At 36.3% G+C, this 17,627-nt stretch overlaps 3 protein-coding genes and 1 pseudogene across 3 annotated transcripts; 3 read left to right on the top strand and 1 right to left on the bottom strand.

Moving 5' to 3' along the window:
• The first annotated feature begins 73 nt into the window (after positions 1 to 73).
• On the top strand, positions 74 to 981 carry LOC141823939 (transcription factor MYB20). Its single transcript, XM_074711150.1, has 3 exons — positions 74 to 206; positions 297 to 426; positions 504 to 981. Exons 1-3 carry the CDS (start codon positions 74 to 76, stop codon positions 979 to 981), a joined length of 741 nt encoding a protein of 246 aa, XP_074567251.1.
• Positions 982 to 3,523: 2,542 nt separating this feature from the next.
• LOC141829266 (putative Ufm1-specific protease) lies at positions 3,524 to 11,649 on the top strand. The gene is made up of 13 exons (XM_074716704.1): positions 3,524 to 3,782; positions 6,055 to 6,402; positions 7,061 to 7,314; positions 7,888 to 7,975; positions 8,063 to 8,238; positions 8,913 to 9,003; positions 9,144 to 9,266; positions 9,399 to 9,446; positions 9,537 to 9,613; positions 10,557 to 10,645; positions 10,736 to 10,847; positions 11,024 to 11,126; positions 11,317 to 11,649. The coding sequence occupies exons 1-13, from the start codon at positions 3,587 to 3,589 to the stop codon at positions 11,544 to 11,546; spliced, it is 1,935 nt and encodes a 644-aa protein (XP_074572805.1). The 5' UTR covers positions 3,524 to 3,586; the 3' UTR covers positions 11,547 to 11,649.
• Positions 11,650 to 11,841: 192 nt separating this feature from the next.
• LOC141832558 (photosystem II reaction center proteins PsbY, chloroplastic-like) lies at positions 11,842 to 12,451 on the top strand (annotated as a pseudogene).
• Positions 12,452 to 13,051: 600 nt separating this feature from the next.
• Positions 13,052 to 16,517, bottom strand: LOC141828377 (E3 ubiquitin-protein ligase RGLG5-like). Its single transcript, XM_074715807.1, has 11 exons — positions 16,200 to 16,517; positions 15,899 to 15,983; positions 15,693 to 15,833; positions 15,484 to 15,597; positions 15,289 to 15,386; positions 15,075 to 15,154; positions 14,747 to 14,852; positions 14,517 to 14,644; positions 14,237 to 14,414; positions 13,243 to 13,299; positions 13,052 to 13,135 (listed from the first exon to the last, which is right to left on the bottom strand). Exons 1-11 carry the CDS (start codon positions 16,515 to 16,517, stop codon positions 13,052 to 13,054), a joined length of 1,389 nt encoding a protein of 462 aa, XP_074571908.1.
• Between the last annotated feature and the right edge of the window lie 1,110 nt (positions 16,518 to 17,627).

Genomic DNA, 17,627 nt, shown 5'->3' with positions numbered 1-17,627 from the left:
TCCCTCCCAGAGTTCCTACTTTGTTGTAGCTTTTTCACTTTTGTTTGGGACAAGACTGTCTCTCTTGTGGGAGATGGGGAGGCAACCCTGCTGCGATAAGTCAGGACTGAAGCGAGGTCCTTGGACGCTTGATGAGGATCAAAAACTCACCAACTTCATACTCAACAATGGCATTCATTGTTGGCGCCTCGTGCCAAAGCTTGCAGGTAGATATGCCCTTCCTCTTTATCGAGTGGGTTGCAGTACTGGCAACGGAGCTTCAACTTTGTTGAGGAAACTTTTTGATCCCTTCGCAGGCCTGATGAGATGTGGGAAGAGTTGTAGATTGAGATGGACTAATTACCTTCGTCCGGACCTCAAACGAGTAGCCATTTCTGAAGAAGAAGAGGACCAAATCATCCAACTTCATTCACGATTCGGTAACCGGTATGCACATTCTACATGGCCTTATCTCTGTATCAGTTTCCTTGAATCGTTATTGCATCGTCGATCACTTTGTTTAGGTGGTCGAAGATAGCATCGTATTTCCCTGGCCGCACTGATAACGAAATCAAGAACCACTGGAACACCCGGATCAAGAAGAGATTTAAGCTCCTAGGCGTGGATCCAGCTACTCATAAGCTCATCAATCAGCCTGATGACTGCGTCAATCATCATCAATTCAGTAGCAGTTCTTCACAAGCATCTGCTTCACAAGCCAAAGAAATGAACAAAGATGCCATTCCAGAATTGATCGACATGAAATCCAACAAAATTGAACTGAGCCCGGAGGACAGATTCGATCATAGTCAAGGCAATTGGACATCAAGTGAGAGCTTAAACGCAGAAGCAATATTAATAAACTCTTCTGGCAGCTGCAACTATTCCTTCACAACTGATGACTCGCTCTTCCCTGCTTCCATGAACAGCACTTTTCTTAGCATGAATGATTCTTTTCCTCCATGGGAGACAATGTTCCCCCTCGAAGACCTTTTTCTATAATGAGAAATTGCTATGAGTTGTCAAATTAACTTTCATCCGAGCTAGTGAGGCAAGGGAGCAAGAAGAATTTTAGCAGAATATATATATACATATATATATATATATGTGATGGTATTGGAATTCCGAATGTTAAAACTGCTAGAAATTTTTTACTTCTTCATCTCATATATATCGGCTTTTTATACGAACGATTGGCTTCATCTCATATATATCTCAAATGAGTTGTTAAAACAGCAGAGGATGAAACACCTATTGATTATATTTAATGACGGCCAAACTCTTGCATGTGGCTTTTATGGATATACGAAATTTTCTTTTAATACAAAAAGAAATCAACTAAACACCCAAGGACCAAGGTAATGATTTTTTATAAAAAATAATTTACTGAATTATATATATTTAATCAATCAATCATAAGAAGTTTCTGTACGCTTCATCCTTCACCTCATTGTCTTGTCGCCAAACATGCCTACAACTTTGAATCCGAATAAACAAATATGTGACAAAGCTTTAATATCCTAAAATCAAGAGGAAGCAGTCATGCAAGTTTATAGGAGTCTTCGTGGAAGCAAAGTTAAGACGCGTCCTTCTGTCCTAGTATTTTTGCATGATTTTTTAATTGATGGAATTTGAGAATAATAAATAGAAGCCGGCTCTCCACTTACGTTGTTATTATATATATATATATTTGAAAGTTGAATTATTCAGCTTTCTTTACATGAGAGAAATCGTGGAGATGAAAATTTGTATTTTCCGTGTTGACTTTGAAGGGTGATTGAAACATTAATTATATTATCAATAAGAAAATGTGAAATTGATTAAGACTCTTCTTCACTCGAAGAGAAGTCTAGGGTCCTTTTCTATTCTTGATCTTTAAAATTGTGCTAATAATAAGGGATTTTGTTAATCTTTATATGATCCACCGCTAAGCAATATAATTAGAAAGAATGAGTAGACCTTCAATTTGTGTATAAAATTTTGTAAAAACTAATATTTGTTTTTTTTTATAACAAAAAAGAAGAAGAAGAAGAAGAAATGAATCAAATGGCGGTCCCCTTTGACAACCTCACTCTTTGCCAATTTGTTGGAGCTAAACTTAAGAAAATAGTTAATAAATGCACTAAATTAATAGTTGTTCATAAGGTAATGGCCAACTACTAGTTGGCATGTCATTGAGCATACAAATCAGCTAGTGTTTAAATTAACATTTAATGTTGTCGAATTTAATTAATTAAAATGGTGTTTCGTGGAAGATTTAGATCACTAGAAGCAATTTTGAAGTCGGTATGTCTAATTATTTATGTTAAATACAATAAAAATTCTGTTGCATATATGCACATTATCTTCTATATCATATATTTTACCATTTAATATACTTGAATAGAGGATAATTTTTAATAGACTTTAAAATTAATAAAATAGATGTATAAGAGATTTTTTTTAAATTTAAATACAATTTAAAACAAAAAATAAATTGTTAAAATTAAATATAGCTATAGAGTCATAATAAAAATAATGAAGGTAAAAACTAGAAACCGTTTGATCAAATTACTTAATTATCATCTTCATATATAAATGTTTGAAGAAATGTGTATAAATGATATGATATGACCAATATAGATTTCTATTATTACTGGATAAATACTTTCATGCTAATTAATATGGTACTTATAAGAGTTTTATTTTTTATTTGTTTTAATTTGCAAAGAAATGAGTCATTCCTCAAAAGAGTTTTATATTTTTTTATTATATCTAATCATCAAACTCCTCCTTTCATTGATACCTACAACCCACACAATTAGACCTCCAAATTGTCTTCCTAACTGAAGCTATAGAAGAACTTGCAGCATTATAACTCTATTATACAAACATTCGATATTTTCTCGACATAGAATTCAAACATTCGAGTGCAGTCTAGAATAAGCCTTTTAAATGAATAACCGTGTACTACTTCCATATTTTCTCGACATAGAAATATTTAGGAATTTTAAGATATTTTTATTTCACAATAAAAGTACAAAAATTATATTATTCAATAACATACTGATTGAGAAAGGTGGATACACCACTCGAATTAGATGTTTAAAGTATAGTCATACTAATGAGAACCATATCTCAAATCTCATTCTAATTTCTACATCGACTATTATACATTCAAGTATAACTCAAATAATATAAAATATCAATCAACTTATCTATGATCCTCATATTTCATATTTAACAACGTACCACCATATTCATTTAATATTTTCACTATATTTCAGAATCCATTTTAGACGACTTTTCAAAATTACCCTTGATGTTTATCGATATCTCATAGAATCCCCTACTGTTGAAGTTGACCGGATCTCTTCGGAGTTGACTGGACAGAACTGGAATCAAGCGGAAGGTGTCGTGGCAGATGCAAAATGGCTTGAAGAGCTGAACAGCCCTGTACATGGGCTAATTCTATCGGGCTCAATCGAACCGGGTTTAGTGCGGAAACCGCCCTTGTTGCCAACTCGCACTGGTATCGTCTCGGTTTGTCTTCCGAGGCCGCGGCGAGGGGCGCAGCGCTGACAACTCCCTTCGATCTCCGCGCTCTATTCTTCTTCGAGGCCCTGCGATGGAGGGAGAGACGGGGCGGTGCGTCAGAGTTCTATGTCCAAAGAAGTCGCTCCTATCCTCCAGGAGCCGCGGCATCCAGTGGCTGATCGGATCTCCCCTCTTCTTCTCCTCCTTCTCCATCGTATCCTCCATTCGGTGTCTCCATGCCGTTACCGAAGATGATCCATACTCCCCGGACTTCGTCAAAGAAACAGGTCTTGTTCCACTCCCTTTCTCGCGACGAATTTGGTTGTTCACTAAGTTGTATTGAAGTCGATCAAAAAAGTAATTGTCGTGTTAAATATTTTTATTCATGGTACAAATATGAAGTTTTCATGTCCAGTTGTCCACAATTCAAGACTAGTGATGCCTACAAACGTAGTCAATAATTCTCATTGTAAAGTAGTTTTGTACGAGATCAATTGTGTCTACAGTGTCTGAAATACTGAAACAATAATATCATACTATGTATTTTACAGTTTTCATAAACATAAGATGGTACTGAAGATGCAAGTTTGAATTTAACCTGCAGATCAGAACTAATTAATTTTTTTGTAGATTGGAAGTTACTAGTTTTATGAGATTTGATAAAGATGTATATCAGTTGTTCCATCGTAAGAACAAATTGAAGTTCAAGAGATTCTTGCGGAAATGATAGATGAAATGACTGTTTATTCAATGTGTTTCATGTGTTCATGGAAGACATTCTTTTGATCAATATGAATAATACTTTGATAATATAGTAGAGCTGATGTAGATTATGGTAGCTCTTGAGGTCATCAAGAATCCATCAAATCCACAAAAATTCAAAAACAAAAGCAGTGTTAGTGAGCACATGAGATTTTGCCATTGTATTAGAGCAAGTAAAAGTTGGCTGTTTCTTACCTTATCACGAGATAAAAAAAGTCACCAAATAAGAAACAAAACCAGCAATCAATCACTGATCATAGGGATCATCATCTCAACTATCCTCAAAAATCTATAATTGAAGTGATGACTTGGATAATGCCTTTGACATATATCAAAATATGAATGTGGTTGCAAAATGTAGCAGGGTAGTATTGTCAACTAAGTTAATAGATACTATTTGTATTTCTGGTTGCCTCTTGGAAGAGAAAAGATTGGCACCTTATCAATGCAAATTACTTGTGACACATAGGAGGTAGTCAAAAATGAGGATTAATTGTGTGTCTCATTGGTGAACCTGAGAAAAGCAATGGAGGATATAAAGCCTAATGAATTAATGTAAATAGTTGGTAGGTTCCTCAAGGAAGTTGTCAACCTGTCCACGTTGATCTTGCTTGTCTATCACCTGGAGGTAAAATTTGGTTGCAAACATAGCTATTGGGGAGAATCTTATCAGAGAATCTTTGCCTTGTGACCTATGGGGTAAAGAAACTAAATTACTTCAAATCCACACGTACTCATGTCCAGATGGCAAATCTTCTTTCTTGACAGTGGTGGAAATCCTGGCATTTCTTTTGGCAAAGATAACAAGAGCACCGCTAAGAGTTCTTTGAGTTCTTGCTAGCTGGACTACAAGGGGAAGCTTTATGGTAGAGATGGGTTTTCTTCAACTTTCAATTTTGGCCCAGCAACAATTGACATTTGGGATGACAACAATTTATGATGATTTTTCATTAGAGCAAGGGTGCATTTGCTTGACAACAGTTGATGCTGGTCTAATGAGGTATGAGGTTTACCTCATGTTGTAGGCAAATGAGAGTGGTGACTGGCAAGTGGCCATCAACGATGATGATTTCATCCTTAGAGTGGAAGCTCTGATAACATGTGAAAAAGATTAATTTTGGGAAATTGTATTGTATATTCTTGTTCAAGATATAAATATATGATATTTATGCTCACAATCAGAATATTTTACCATGAAGAATGATTCTGCGCAACATTGATTTTTACCAAAGTGTCTAAAATAAAACAGATCATATTATTTATTTATTTATTAAACAATTTTTTTTCTTGTTTCTCCATTATTTGCTGGTATGTGACTATGCAGTTGACATTCCTGCACTTGACTTGCCCAAGATTAGTTTATTCACCTGCAAAATTTTTGCATTCAAATTAGCCTCATAAACTTAAAGGATATATTCTCTTATCTCTACGTCCCTAGCATTGTTTCATCCAACAACCATTACAACTTATTTTTGTGTATTTATGTTTATTTGTCATGAGTGTCTATTTTGTTCCAATTAGTTCCACAAATGGGGTTGGCTTATTTTGTTCCATGAAACTAATGACATACAAGTTTCAGGAATATTATTGATCCATATATTCTTAATCAGTCGGGTTTCAAGCAATCTCTTTAGTTAGTTACACTTGTTATATTTTGTTCTTTCTTGAATCACAGTTCTACCCTAAAATAAGGGTAAGTATATTTTTGAAGTTAAATTGCAATTAAACTGCATTTCACTCTCTCTTTAATTTATATTATTTATTTTTATAAATAACTTCTCTCTCTTTGTCTAGCAGATGAAATCAGGATGTTACTTTTAAGAGGGTTTCAAGTAATTGGTGCATTAGTAATTGGAGATGGGAGCCAGGAGAAAAATGCTGGCAAGGCTGTTGAGATTTCTCAAAAGATGAGAGAATGTCTTCATGGTCCTGGAGAACATGATCTAATTGGTGCCACAACTAATTTGATGACTGATGATATCCATTTCTTTGTTTCATGCCCTGCAAATATTGAAAGAATGGAAGTTGTTAGTTCAGTTATTTATGAGGACAATCCTGAAAAATATATCTGGGAGAAAGGTTGTCTACTGAGATGCAACCTGGAATTCAAGTTGCCTATTTTCATTCCCTTAAATAAAACATCAGGTGCATTTCTTGCGGTCAGTAAGTTGAAACTTGTTTCATGTATTTTACCTAAAAAAATTTACATATTATAGACAGTGAGGAATTATAAATGGTTAATTTGAAGCTTGTGTTTTCTCATATTATTCTATTTAACATATTGCAATCAGTAAGAGATATGTGAGCAGACTTCAACAATAACTAGTTGGAATGTCTTAACTGTCTACTTGGACCTCTTTGATCAGTGATTGTTATGCACAGGGAATATAAAGAAAAAAGATGGCTAAATTTATTTTTTTTATTGTTCATAATGTAAGATCTTCTTAGGCCTATTTTATCAAGGCTGGCATCACTATCACAATTGAGTTACCCTATTTATTTATGTGATAGTTTGTCTGATTTTGTTTCCTTTGAATGAGATTAATTTATTAAATCATGCAGTTTTTTACATTTCTAACTGTCACAATCAATAGTGAAGCCAACGATATATGTTCTTGGGGCATTTACCTTTCCAGCATAGTACCTTCATGAGACTTTGAGCGTTGTGGATGGCAAATCGGTAGCAGGTTTTATGTCTGTGAAGCAGAACTCCACATGATAAATAACTATTATTTTTTATCGAGTTAAAAATTATGTTGGTTGTACTACTTGTTGCATCACCTGACATTTGCTATATTGTCAGACGTTGCAGAAATTGTTTCCTCATCCATTGATGCTGCTGCTGCCAAATTGAGAGATCCACATGTTGTATACCTAGTAGAAGGTTCAAATTTTAACACAGATGAGTCAACTCGTTCTGCTATCTGGCATGGTACGGTGTTGGATTTGGTTTCAGGTCATTCTTTCTCCACACCGGTGGAGACTTCTACCAAGGATCTACCATGTTCATATTTTCTTTCCAAGCATAAGGACATCTCATTATCAGCAATAAGAGAGGTAAGTTATACGTCTAAGTTTATTTTTCGCATTAGCTTGTTTTTGTGTGTTTGAGTTTAGAGTGTAAATATTTGAAAGAGGTAAGTTATTTACTTATGTATCTAATTTATTTATCATGGTTGCTTTTATGTAAGTTAGATGTCTTACTTTATCTTTTGCATCAGTTTGTGTGTGGTTGAGTTTAGATTGTAAATATTTGAGAGAGGTAAGTTATATACTTAATACTTTTATATCTAATTTATTTATCATGATCATTTTCTGTGTGGTAGACTTTGGATTACAAATAATATTAAAGATTGCAATGATACAACCTCTTTCTTTTTTGGTTATGTGTTTCATCAATTAATAATATGGAAAACATGACATCTCTCTAGACCTTTAAACTTTCTCTTCTTGATCTCAATTAATTAGGTTAAGCAATCTTGTAGTGAATACATTTGCTTACTACTTTAGTACCTGCTTACATATTTTAGGAAGTTCTATAATATATATATATATTGTTTTCTGCACTTTGTGTTATTATAATAATGGATAAGATGCTTCTAATTGCATTGTAACTGTTCTCTCGATTAGAATGCAGATGCTATCCAAATAGCTGTTCTATTCAATCAGTCAAGAAAAAATTGCAAATCAATTGCTCCAGTTGCAGAATATTTTCCAGGTTCTGTTGGTTTCTTTATTTCTATAGTTTCATATATTCTCCACATCTGTGTGCTTATGGTTTGATAATAATGTCCTCTGTTTTCAGTCACTGAACATGCAAAAAACCTAAGTTTTAGCTTCAAGCTTGATGTCCTATGCTACTCAGCTGAAGATTTTACAATTTCTGCGGCTCTCTCTGAATTAGTTATCCCTGGTTTAGTTGATCAGTTAAATAGCATGAAGAAGATTCTCATATCAGAATTACAATCACAACAGCCTCAGGTAATGTTTACATTTTAGGAAGTCTTATCAACTATTCAATTGTATCAAGTCTGCTAAATTTTGCATTGTCATTTGCTTTTATTATATGCCCATTTAACTAAACATTAAAAATGGTCCCAGTCCTTGTAGCTGTAGGAGCCTCATCAATAAGTCTCATTTTATTAAACAATTTTCTCAAGAATACATTAATGCCTCAGTAGCAAGCTTTACATTCTTCTTAGCAGTCTTGTTATCTTGCTAAAGTTTTCTTTAGGACACATTAATGAAACTGCTATTGGGCTTTTGAACTTTGATTCATAAAGTAGCATCCTTTTTTTTTGCCGAGCTATACACAATATCTTGTCTGAGTCCATCGTAGGTAGACTGCACACCCTTATGTTCACATTCACAATGCAATATTAATAACTCTATATCTCCTCTTAAAGAATTTATGCCGATTGCCGATAACTATCATATTGAAATCCATCTAATCGAAATTGGGAATTTGTTTCTTAAACTTATATTCATTGTTTTTCTTTTATGCTATTTTAAATTTACATTACCCTTGTTTCACTTGATGGAATAGAGCTATATATAGGTATATATTGATCTTTTTGATGTACCTTATCTTGTAGCAAATTGGCCAACTATTGATCTCATCTAATTTACACCAATATTGGAATTTGTATATGCAGTTTTGTCCATATCACTTCCTGCCACCTGGGTTATTGCATCCGATAATGGCTATCTATGATCTCAGATATGGTGAGACGGAGATGAAACAAGGTAATAAAAGATCTGGTGCTTGATATGTAAGTTATCTGCAATTATCACTATATTCCATTATGTTTATTTTTGAACTAAAGATGGTCAAGATGAAAAGTTTATGGTAGCCTATTTAAGTGGTTTGTGCCTATATTCTTCAGTGGAAATGAGGAAAGCTTTGCATTCAAGATTAGGTCTGCCCTTGGATCGTCCTCTACTGCGTACTGCTAATGCTTTAAATTTTGACATGAAGAGCATGAAAACTATCAACCCATTGAAATATGGTATTTACTTTTCTTTTTTATTTTTGAATATGTTATGTATTGCTGCTTTAACTATGGTGATTTACTAGTTTAAGTCGAGAGTGGATTATGGTATAAATGGTTCTTCTTTATGGTTTTGTATGTGAAAAATAGGTACTGCATTGCTTAAAGATGTTCATAATGAGATTCCAAGTAGTGGCGGTTGGTTCTCTGATACTCTATATTATTGGATATATTTGCTTGTTTTTCTTCCTCTAGTCATTCCTTTAGGGTACACAATGGCTTTTGCAGTTTCTGGAGGCATAATCTCTTTGATTGATGGATCATATGAATACTACCATTACCTTCTTCAAGGTTTTGATGACAATGTAAGGTTATTACGGGTTCTCAACATTATGATCTGCTTTGTTGATAGAATGCTCGTGCATATTTGTATTTGCATTTCATAGGCCAGCTAGATTTGATTCTAACTCATTATGCTCTTTCATAAGTGTTATGGGTCTTTATGCGAATAAGTTACAGGGTACATTGATGCTATTTTTGTATAAACAATAATATTCATATATTGATAGAGGGAAGCTACTTAAGGTTGCATCCTGAGTAATTTTCCTCCCATGGTATGAAGTTTATATCTAGTTATTGTGTTCTTTTAAAAAGGTAACCTTATTTTCTGGAAGAACAAGACGTAAACATAGGTGGCAAGGGAGGTGCAGAATAAGAATAGGATATACCTACGGATGTATCCTGAATAATTCCCCTCACAGCCCGCAGGCGTAACACAGACGGTGGGCGCATGACATTTTTGGTGTAATAGCTAGAGGTCGGATCTCGCGGGAACTCACGACTCGCCATTCACCCCACCATGCATTTCCTGCTTGTGTACCTGAATTTACCTCCCTTCATATCCGTGGGGTCGGCTCTAGGGTTGCCGTTGAGGTGACAGATTCATCTTTTTTTTTCTGAATAATTCCCTTCACAATAAGAATGGCATGAACAGTGGCACTAATACAACTGTGGCCGATATTGCAACTGACAGTAAGGTTGATGCCTTTAAGATGCTGCTGATTCATCAGGCCATCCCGGGTTAAGATAAACTATTTGTAATCAGTTTGGCTGTGAATCATGCAAATTTACAAGATTCCAAATGACCCGACGTATTAATTTGGAGCAAATCTATCATTTTAGCTTGCTTTTATCAGTACAGGCTCCCTGATCTACATGTTTTAACTGCCAAAAGCAAATCATTTACTTTTGCTTGCATTTTTTTTAAAAGAAAATCATTCTGTATCACTAATGAAATAATGATAACAGGGCTGGGGATGTGCTTATCGCTCTCTGCAAACTATTTTATCATGGTACCGACTTCAACAGTACACATCCCTGAATGTTCCTTCACACAGGTTGGAAAATCTGCAACTCCTTTTTTGTTAATTGTTTTACCGATATAGATTTAGCTGAGCTCAAATAGTTTTTTCTTTCAATGCTTTCAGGGAAATTCAGCAGGCTCTTGTCGATATAGGCGATAAGGAGCCTTCTTTTGTTGGATCACGTGAATGGATTGGAGCAATTGAGTTAAGCTTTGTCTTGGACAAACTTCTTGGAGTAAGAACTATGATCTTTCTATAAAAACTTTAAAAATCTTGTAATGCATTCTTTTATTTGTTGTTTGCTCAGTTTTTAAGACACTCAATATACATTTTCAATTGCCTGAATTACAAATAAAATGATGACCATACTACAAGAACTTTGACTTTAGATAATATGGGGCATATTGGCAGGTCAGCTGTAAAATTATGAACGTAAGATCTGGAGAAGAGCTTCCAGAGAAATGTAGGGAGCTTTCCATGCATTTCGAGACCCAAGGAACTCCAATCATGATTGGTAGGTCTTTATTCATTCATACAATAGCCTATAAAATCTTGCATCAGAAATAAAGAACTTCAATTTCTAGTTTTATTGCTCCACATATTTCCTTTTTTCATTGTCGTTTTTTTTAACAATTAAATTAGTATGGGAAATGGCACTCAACTAATCCATTTCAGATCTCATGCCCTAATAATTAAAAATGCAGGTGGTGGTGTTTTAGCATATACCCTTCTCGGAGTTGATTACAATGAAGTAAGTGGGGATTGTGCATTTCTTATCCTTGATCCACATTACACAGGCAGTGATGATCTTAAGAAGATCGTGCATGGTGGATGGTGTGGGTGGAAGAAGGCTGTTGATAGCAAAGGCAAGAGCTTCTTTTTGAAGGATAAGTTTTACAATCTTCTCCTCCCACAAAGGCCCAACATAGTTTGAAATTCCATGTGATGCAATATTGGTTGAGAACGAGATGACTATTTATCTAATCTATGAAAAGCAGGCCTCTGTGGAAATCAAAAGAGAATAAAAATAAAATCTTTTGAAATGTTTTCGGAAAAGGAGATTGATAAAAGTCGTGGATCGTTGAATTGTTTAAATAGTTTTATTTTCTACGTTCTATTTATCATCAAGATCATTTTGGATTTCTTTCCAAATGATCTTTTTGGATTTCTTTCAGAAGAAAAAAAAAGCAAATTTGCATTTTTGACGAGAAGCACAAGTTCGCAATTCCATGGCAACAATGGCGACCATTGGTGGCCATGCTCAATGCCAAATGCCCCTCCTCCTCATCCTCCCTCACCGCCGTCCCAAAGCTCGTTGTTTTCAAGCAGCACCTCCCCCTCGCTCCCCTGCCTCCCTCGCCGTCTCCCCGTTCCTCACTTCCTCTCCGTCTCCAGCCCACCATCCACCGCCGTCCTCGCCGGCGCCGTATTCTCCGCCCTGGCCACCTCCGACGCTGCCTTCGCCGTCCAGCAGATCGCCGACATCGCCGAAAGCAGCGGCAGCGACAACCGTGGCCTCGCGCTCCTGCTCCCCATCCTGCCGGCGTCCTCTGGGTCCTCTACAACATCCTGCAGCCGGCCCTCAACCAGCTCAGCCGGATGAAGGCCGAGAAGGCAGTGGTCGCCGGCCTAGGCCTCGGCGCCGCGCTGGCCGGGCTAGCGGAGGCGGCGCCCAGTGCGTCGGCGTCCGGCGAGGTCATGATGGTGGCCGACGCCGCGTCATCGAGCGACAGCCGGGGGTTGCTCGTCCTGTTCGTGGTGGCGCCGGCCATCCTCTGGGTGCTCTACAACATCCTCCAACCAGCGCTGAACCAGATCAACAGGATGAGATCTGGTTGATCCATGAAGTGGTCAATTTGTTGGAATTGTGATGAACAACAACCATGGTACTTGTATATGTAGTGAATTCTCATGCTACAGAGTTCGTGGCGATCTTTCACTGCCTCAAAATGTTTTTGGAGCTTCTCTGGTGTTATTGTGTCCTTTTGCTCCTGATCCTTTGCTGATTGCTAAAGCCGCTAGCACAATTAATAACCTCTTTTGAAATCGATTTGTAAGATTAAAATTAAAGTTTTTTTTTTCCAAAATTTTACATTTACATGAAATCAAAATTCGCTTATGTAATTGGATGCCTTAATTTAATGAACCAAATGTCTTTAATTTATTTAATTTAAAATTATTATATTTTAATGATCTGTATGTAATAAATATTATAAAGAGAACAAATGAAATCTATCTCCCATTCTAATTCTGCCTTTAATGCTCTTGAATGGATAAGAGAAGAGATAAATTGCAGTGGAGCCGACACAATTTTAAAAAGGATGGATTTATTTTTCTTTCAGTGGATTTATTTATCACATTTCTAGTTAATCGGAAACGAAAATTCCAGTTCCCTTTGAAGGAAGCTTTAAAGATCACTTTGTCTGGGATTTATGCACATCATGAATACAGCTTTATTCTCGTCTCAATTGTTCTTCGGCAAATGGGGCAGGAGCTGAGAAGTGACCCACAATCGTGACATATCTGGTGCAGGTTCAAACATATCGTCAATAATAACAGTAACAAAAAATGTCTTCTTTTTACAAGCAACAAAACTTAAATATATCATAACAAATTGTGCTGGCTCAAACCTGATGGCCACAGCCAAATGCCATGTTCCTCAGGTTGGAAAGACAAACTGGACAAACCTGCCACGCAAATCAAATATCAGTGGAAATTCCTGCAACATGTGCAGATCTTAACTCGGAAGTAGTAAATAAAATATTGTAAATAAGCCATAACTCTGTAAGGAGTCAGCCTTCAACATAAAATTGAAAAGTTTGGTTGATTGATGCATATTGAGCCTATAAAATTGTTTTAAGTGAAATATCCTTCCTATGCCAATGGCCAGTCTTGTGTCAACTCAAGCCATGTTTTATGTTTGTGTTCTTCTCAGTCTATTTTGGGTGACAACACAGTTGAGCTTGGTCACCTTTGTGCCCAGAAGAGCCTGATTTTCTCTGCCATTATATTACGTCTGCAATTTCAGGTAGGGTACTAATGCGAATCCAGACTATTAAGAAGAAGATTTAACCCTCGGTAGCTTGGTGTGGACTCCATTTTCAAATGAGATCAAACTTTATTATTATTTTCTTTTGGAAAAGAGGTTAAATACCAAAAGAAAATTGCTTCAGAAGGTTCGCAGCTATTTGATCTTCTATGCCCTTTCCCCCAGTCTGGTGATGAATCATCTGAATATTTGTTCTTCAGCTATCCCTTCATTGACCAACCTTGAAGATTCTTAGGCAGGTCACTTCCCACCTCCTTATTGCAGTTACTCCAAGCAGGATCATGTTTAACTGGCAGTTCTCATAACTCCTGGATTGCACTTGTTAATGCTGAGATTTTAGGAATTTTGTTTGAACCAACTGACCTTCAACAGTACTCGCTCTTAAAAAGACATTGCTTGAACTAGTTGAAGAATCTCTACCTATTTGTTTTCAACACTCAACTGCTTTTGATTATTGTGAATGCTTTAGTTAAATGAATTGTTTCGACTAAGTGAATATGAGGTTCTGCATGATGACTCCCTCATTGAGATCATCCATCTGATTTCAAACATATGATTTCTTCAATAGCTTTTACCTGAGTGTCTGAAGAGGTACTTGCAGCTGGTGCTGTTGGAGCAGGAGTTGTGCTATGATGAGAATAAGGTGATGAATTCTGCATAGAATCAATAGATTGTGGGCCAAGAGGTACTGAATTGGGAACAGTAGCAGGAGGTGGAAGAGCCACTCTTCCTGGTGATGTTCTAGCATGCTGACTGCTCATGTGACAAGGTACACATCACAAAAGTTAGATATCATGGAGTAAACACTGAAGAAAGATTGATGATTTTTTTCCAGGAACATTTTTGTCTACATACCCCAAAATCCCAAGATCCAATGTGGCTCTGTACTGCAAAGGTATTTCCATGAGTGCTGCAAGAGCAAACTCCGCCTCTTTAAGGCTTTCTGGTGCATTCTTGGACATAATTTCCGTAAAATTCACAAACTACAAAAACAGTTGTTGTTTTTTTAGGTTCTACTACCATTTATGACATGTGTTTGTGAAAGGACAAACAGTAAGCACATTGATATGTTATATATTTTTAACCTGGAAATTGTCGAAAGATCTAGCAGGTATGTTGTCGTCAAATTCATGCATCATGTCCCATGGTCCATCTCCAACTCCAACTAAAATAATGGACAAGGGATACTTGCTGCAGCAGGATTTGAAGCAAATAAGTCAAGCCACCACGATCATCATTTTCTCAGTATAATAATAATTCATTGTTGAACAGAAACACAAACTATTGCATCTTTATATGATTAAACTTCCTACTGTGGAATGCTCTTGACAGTTTCAATTGAATGGTGATTGGCTCCATTTTATTGACATGTGAAGACTGAAAGGGCCATCACATGCAATTATGTGAATTTACCTAGCTTTGACAGTAGCATCAACTGTCTTCTGTTCTTGGGGGCTCAATCGACCAGTTTCAGTATCTACACTTCTTGTTACCTGCTCCAATATTACATTCTTAAATATCCAAAAAGAGAGAAATTTGGCAAAGTAATGTCCGGATAAAGTTGTTGTTGTTGTTCGTTTTTCTTTATCAAAGAGAGAACAAAAACTATAACAAAGAAAAACCATACCTGACCATCAGCAATTATTAATAGAACATGGTATTGCCCTCCACTCTGCTCCACAATGGTCATGGCCATTTCAATAATTGGTGCAAAAGATGTCGGTCCTAGAACCAAAAGACGTCAGATTCAAGTAAATGACTTGCAAAAGCTACTATTTACAGAGGTCAAAAAAAAAAAAATCTGAGCTAAATCCATAAGTACCAGATAATCGCACAAACGGAGCAATTTCTCGATACCGATCTAAAGCTTCCTCAAATCCATGGCACGGTCTGTTCCCTGGGTAGAAGCTAAATACATCGTGGTCATGGGTAGTTGCTGCACCAGTAATCGAGACATGGATTTCAAAGGTTAATTAAAAGCTCAAATCAGCCATCACATTGCACTACCAAGCAGGATCGATGCATGCCTACCATCTCCGAAACCAAAGCATGGGATTAAGTTATCTTCGTCAAATGATGACAAGGTTCGTCCAATAATGGAAATTGCTTGTTCATAAGGATTTTTAGTAGTTCCAACGTGGTGCAAGCTGCCGCCATGGAATGAGTTCTTACCTGTCGTCGGAGACATTCAAATTAGATTTGTGCTTTAATGAACACAAGAATCCATCGACCTGTACCTGTCCACTCATTGCTTTTTGTGAAGTCAATTCCTACAATGAGATTTGATGATTCAAGCCCAGATTTTGCCAGCTCCTCAGTTACCTGTTGAAATTGCATGCCTCAGAGCAATAAAATGTGCGTAAATATAATTATGGGCTTCTCAAACAGCTTTATTTTTATTTTAAATTTGACTCATGAGCTTAACAAAGGTCTAAAAATGGAGAATTTGAATTCAAGGAGAGGTAAATGAAATACTTCAAACTCCAAGAGATCTTGATATTGTGATTTGCGAAGAAAAAAAATAATTAAAACCTTTACCTGCTGCAAGGAGGTAAAGCCATCGGCTATCCTTGAGAACTTATGTTCCAACTTGGGCCTCTTTCCACTGGCCGGTGAAAAACTCCCCCTTCTCTGATTCGGGGTTGTGTTAGTTGGAGACAGCGATGGGTGTGCCATGGAATGAAACTCATATGGAGGAGGATGACGGTGATGGTGGTAGTGACTCTGATGGGAAATCCATTCATGGGCGTCACTTGTGGAGTAAGGCTGCTCTGTGTGCCGTGTTCCATGGTTAGGAGGAGACGAAGACCTTGCTTCACGGCGTCTGCCTTCGATTGAGCTAATTTTAGCTCCCATTATACTCAAAACTATCTAAAGGAATCGTCTTTTGTGCGAACTGTAGATCAAAATCTGGAGTTCAGGGATGAATGTTTTATACTTGATTTATACCGACATATATCTGACTCTGACTAGGTCTAAGTCATATAAATTAAGCAAGGATGAATATTCAGATGCACACGCGAAATAAAGGAAATGAACAATAACTGCAAGGATTTAGCATCGAAGATGCTATATGCTAACGACGACAGACTCAGCTGTGTTTCTTGTATGACATTATCGATTAAAGAAAGTTGGTGAAATATAAGACTTTGAACTGATCTCGAGATGGAGAAGGAAGCGAAACGTCGAAGAAGCTGCAGAATAAGTTTCTCCGAAAAAAATTGCGGCTACAAGTAAGCGTGCATGATACGACCGTGAGGTGGCTTTGTTCCACGCCTCAAGCATGATCAGATCTCCGCGTCTTCCTCCTCGTCTTGCTTCCTTCTTCATCTTGGATTGGATCTCACCTTTCCTTTTGATCAGTGATCTTCTTTCTATATATGTATCAAAAAGAGTTAAATTTCAAGCAGAGACGAGGAGGCAGAGGAGCCTAGCTCTCGGCGGAAGAGTGGGTCAAAGCATGATTCATAAGCAGTGCAACTTTGACTTTTTAAATAAATATTAATTTTTTTTACAAATTTTATTTTATTGTTAAAATATCTTCTATCCAATACGTATTTTAATTTTAATAAAACTATTTTAAATTTAAAAGATACTTTAATAATAATAAATACTAAAGGACTACGAGTTTTTAAAAAATTACCTTTTAAAAAATGTAAGTCCTAAGTTAGGATATGGAAAGTAAAAGATAGAATACTTAATTTTTCTGAATTATATTTTATGATTTTGTTTATTATATTCCTTTTGATTTAGATAACGTTGTCATCGATAAGGCGTCATATGGGTTATTTTTCTGAATTATATTATATGACGTCACGGATCATACGTCATGGATCAGACGTCACATGGTTTGATAATGCGTTGACTAGGGAATTTAGACTTTAGAATTACATTGAAAAGTACTACTTTGAGTATTTAAAATTGGCACAATATTTTGTGAAAAAATTACTTAAATACAAAATAATT

The sequence above is a fragment of the Curcuma longa genome, chromosome 1 (genome assembly GCF_044706935.1).
Source record: "Curcuma longa cultivar G26 ecotype Majalengka, Jawa Barat chromosome 1, ITB_CL_G26_1.1, whole genome shotgun sequence".
In the NCBI taxonomy this organism is placed as follows: domain Eukaryota; kingdom Viridiplantae; phylum Streptophyta; class Magnoliopsida; order Zingiberales; family Zingiberaceae; genus Curcuma; species Curcuma longa.
This window is presented reverse-complemented; position numbering and strand designations above follow the sequence as displayed.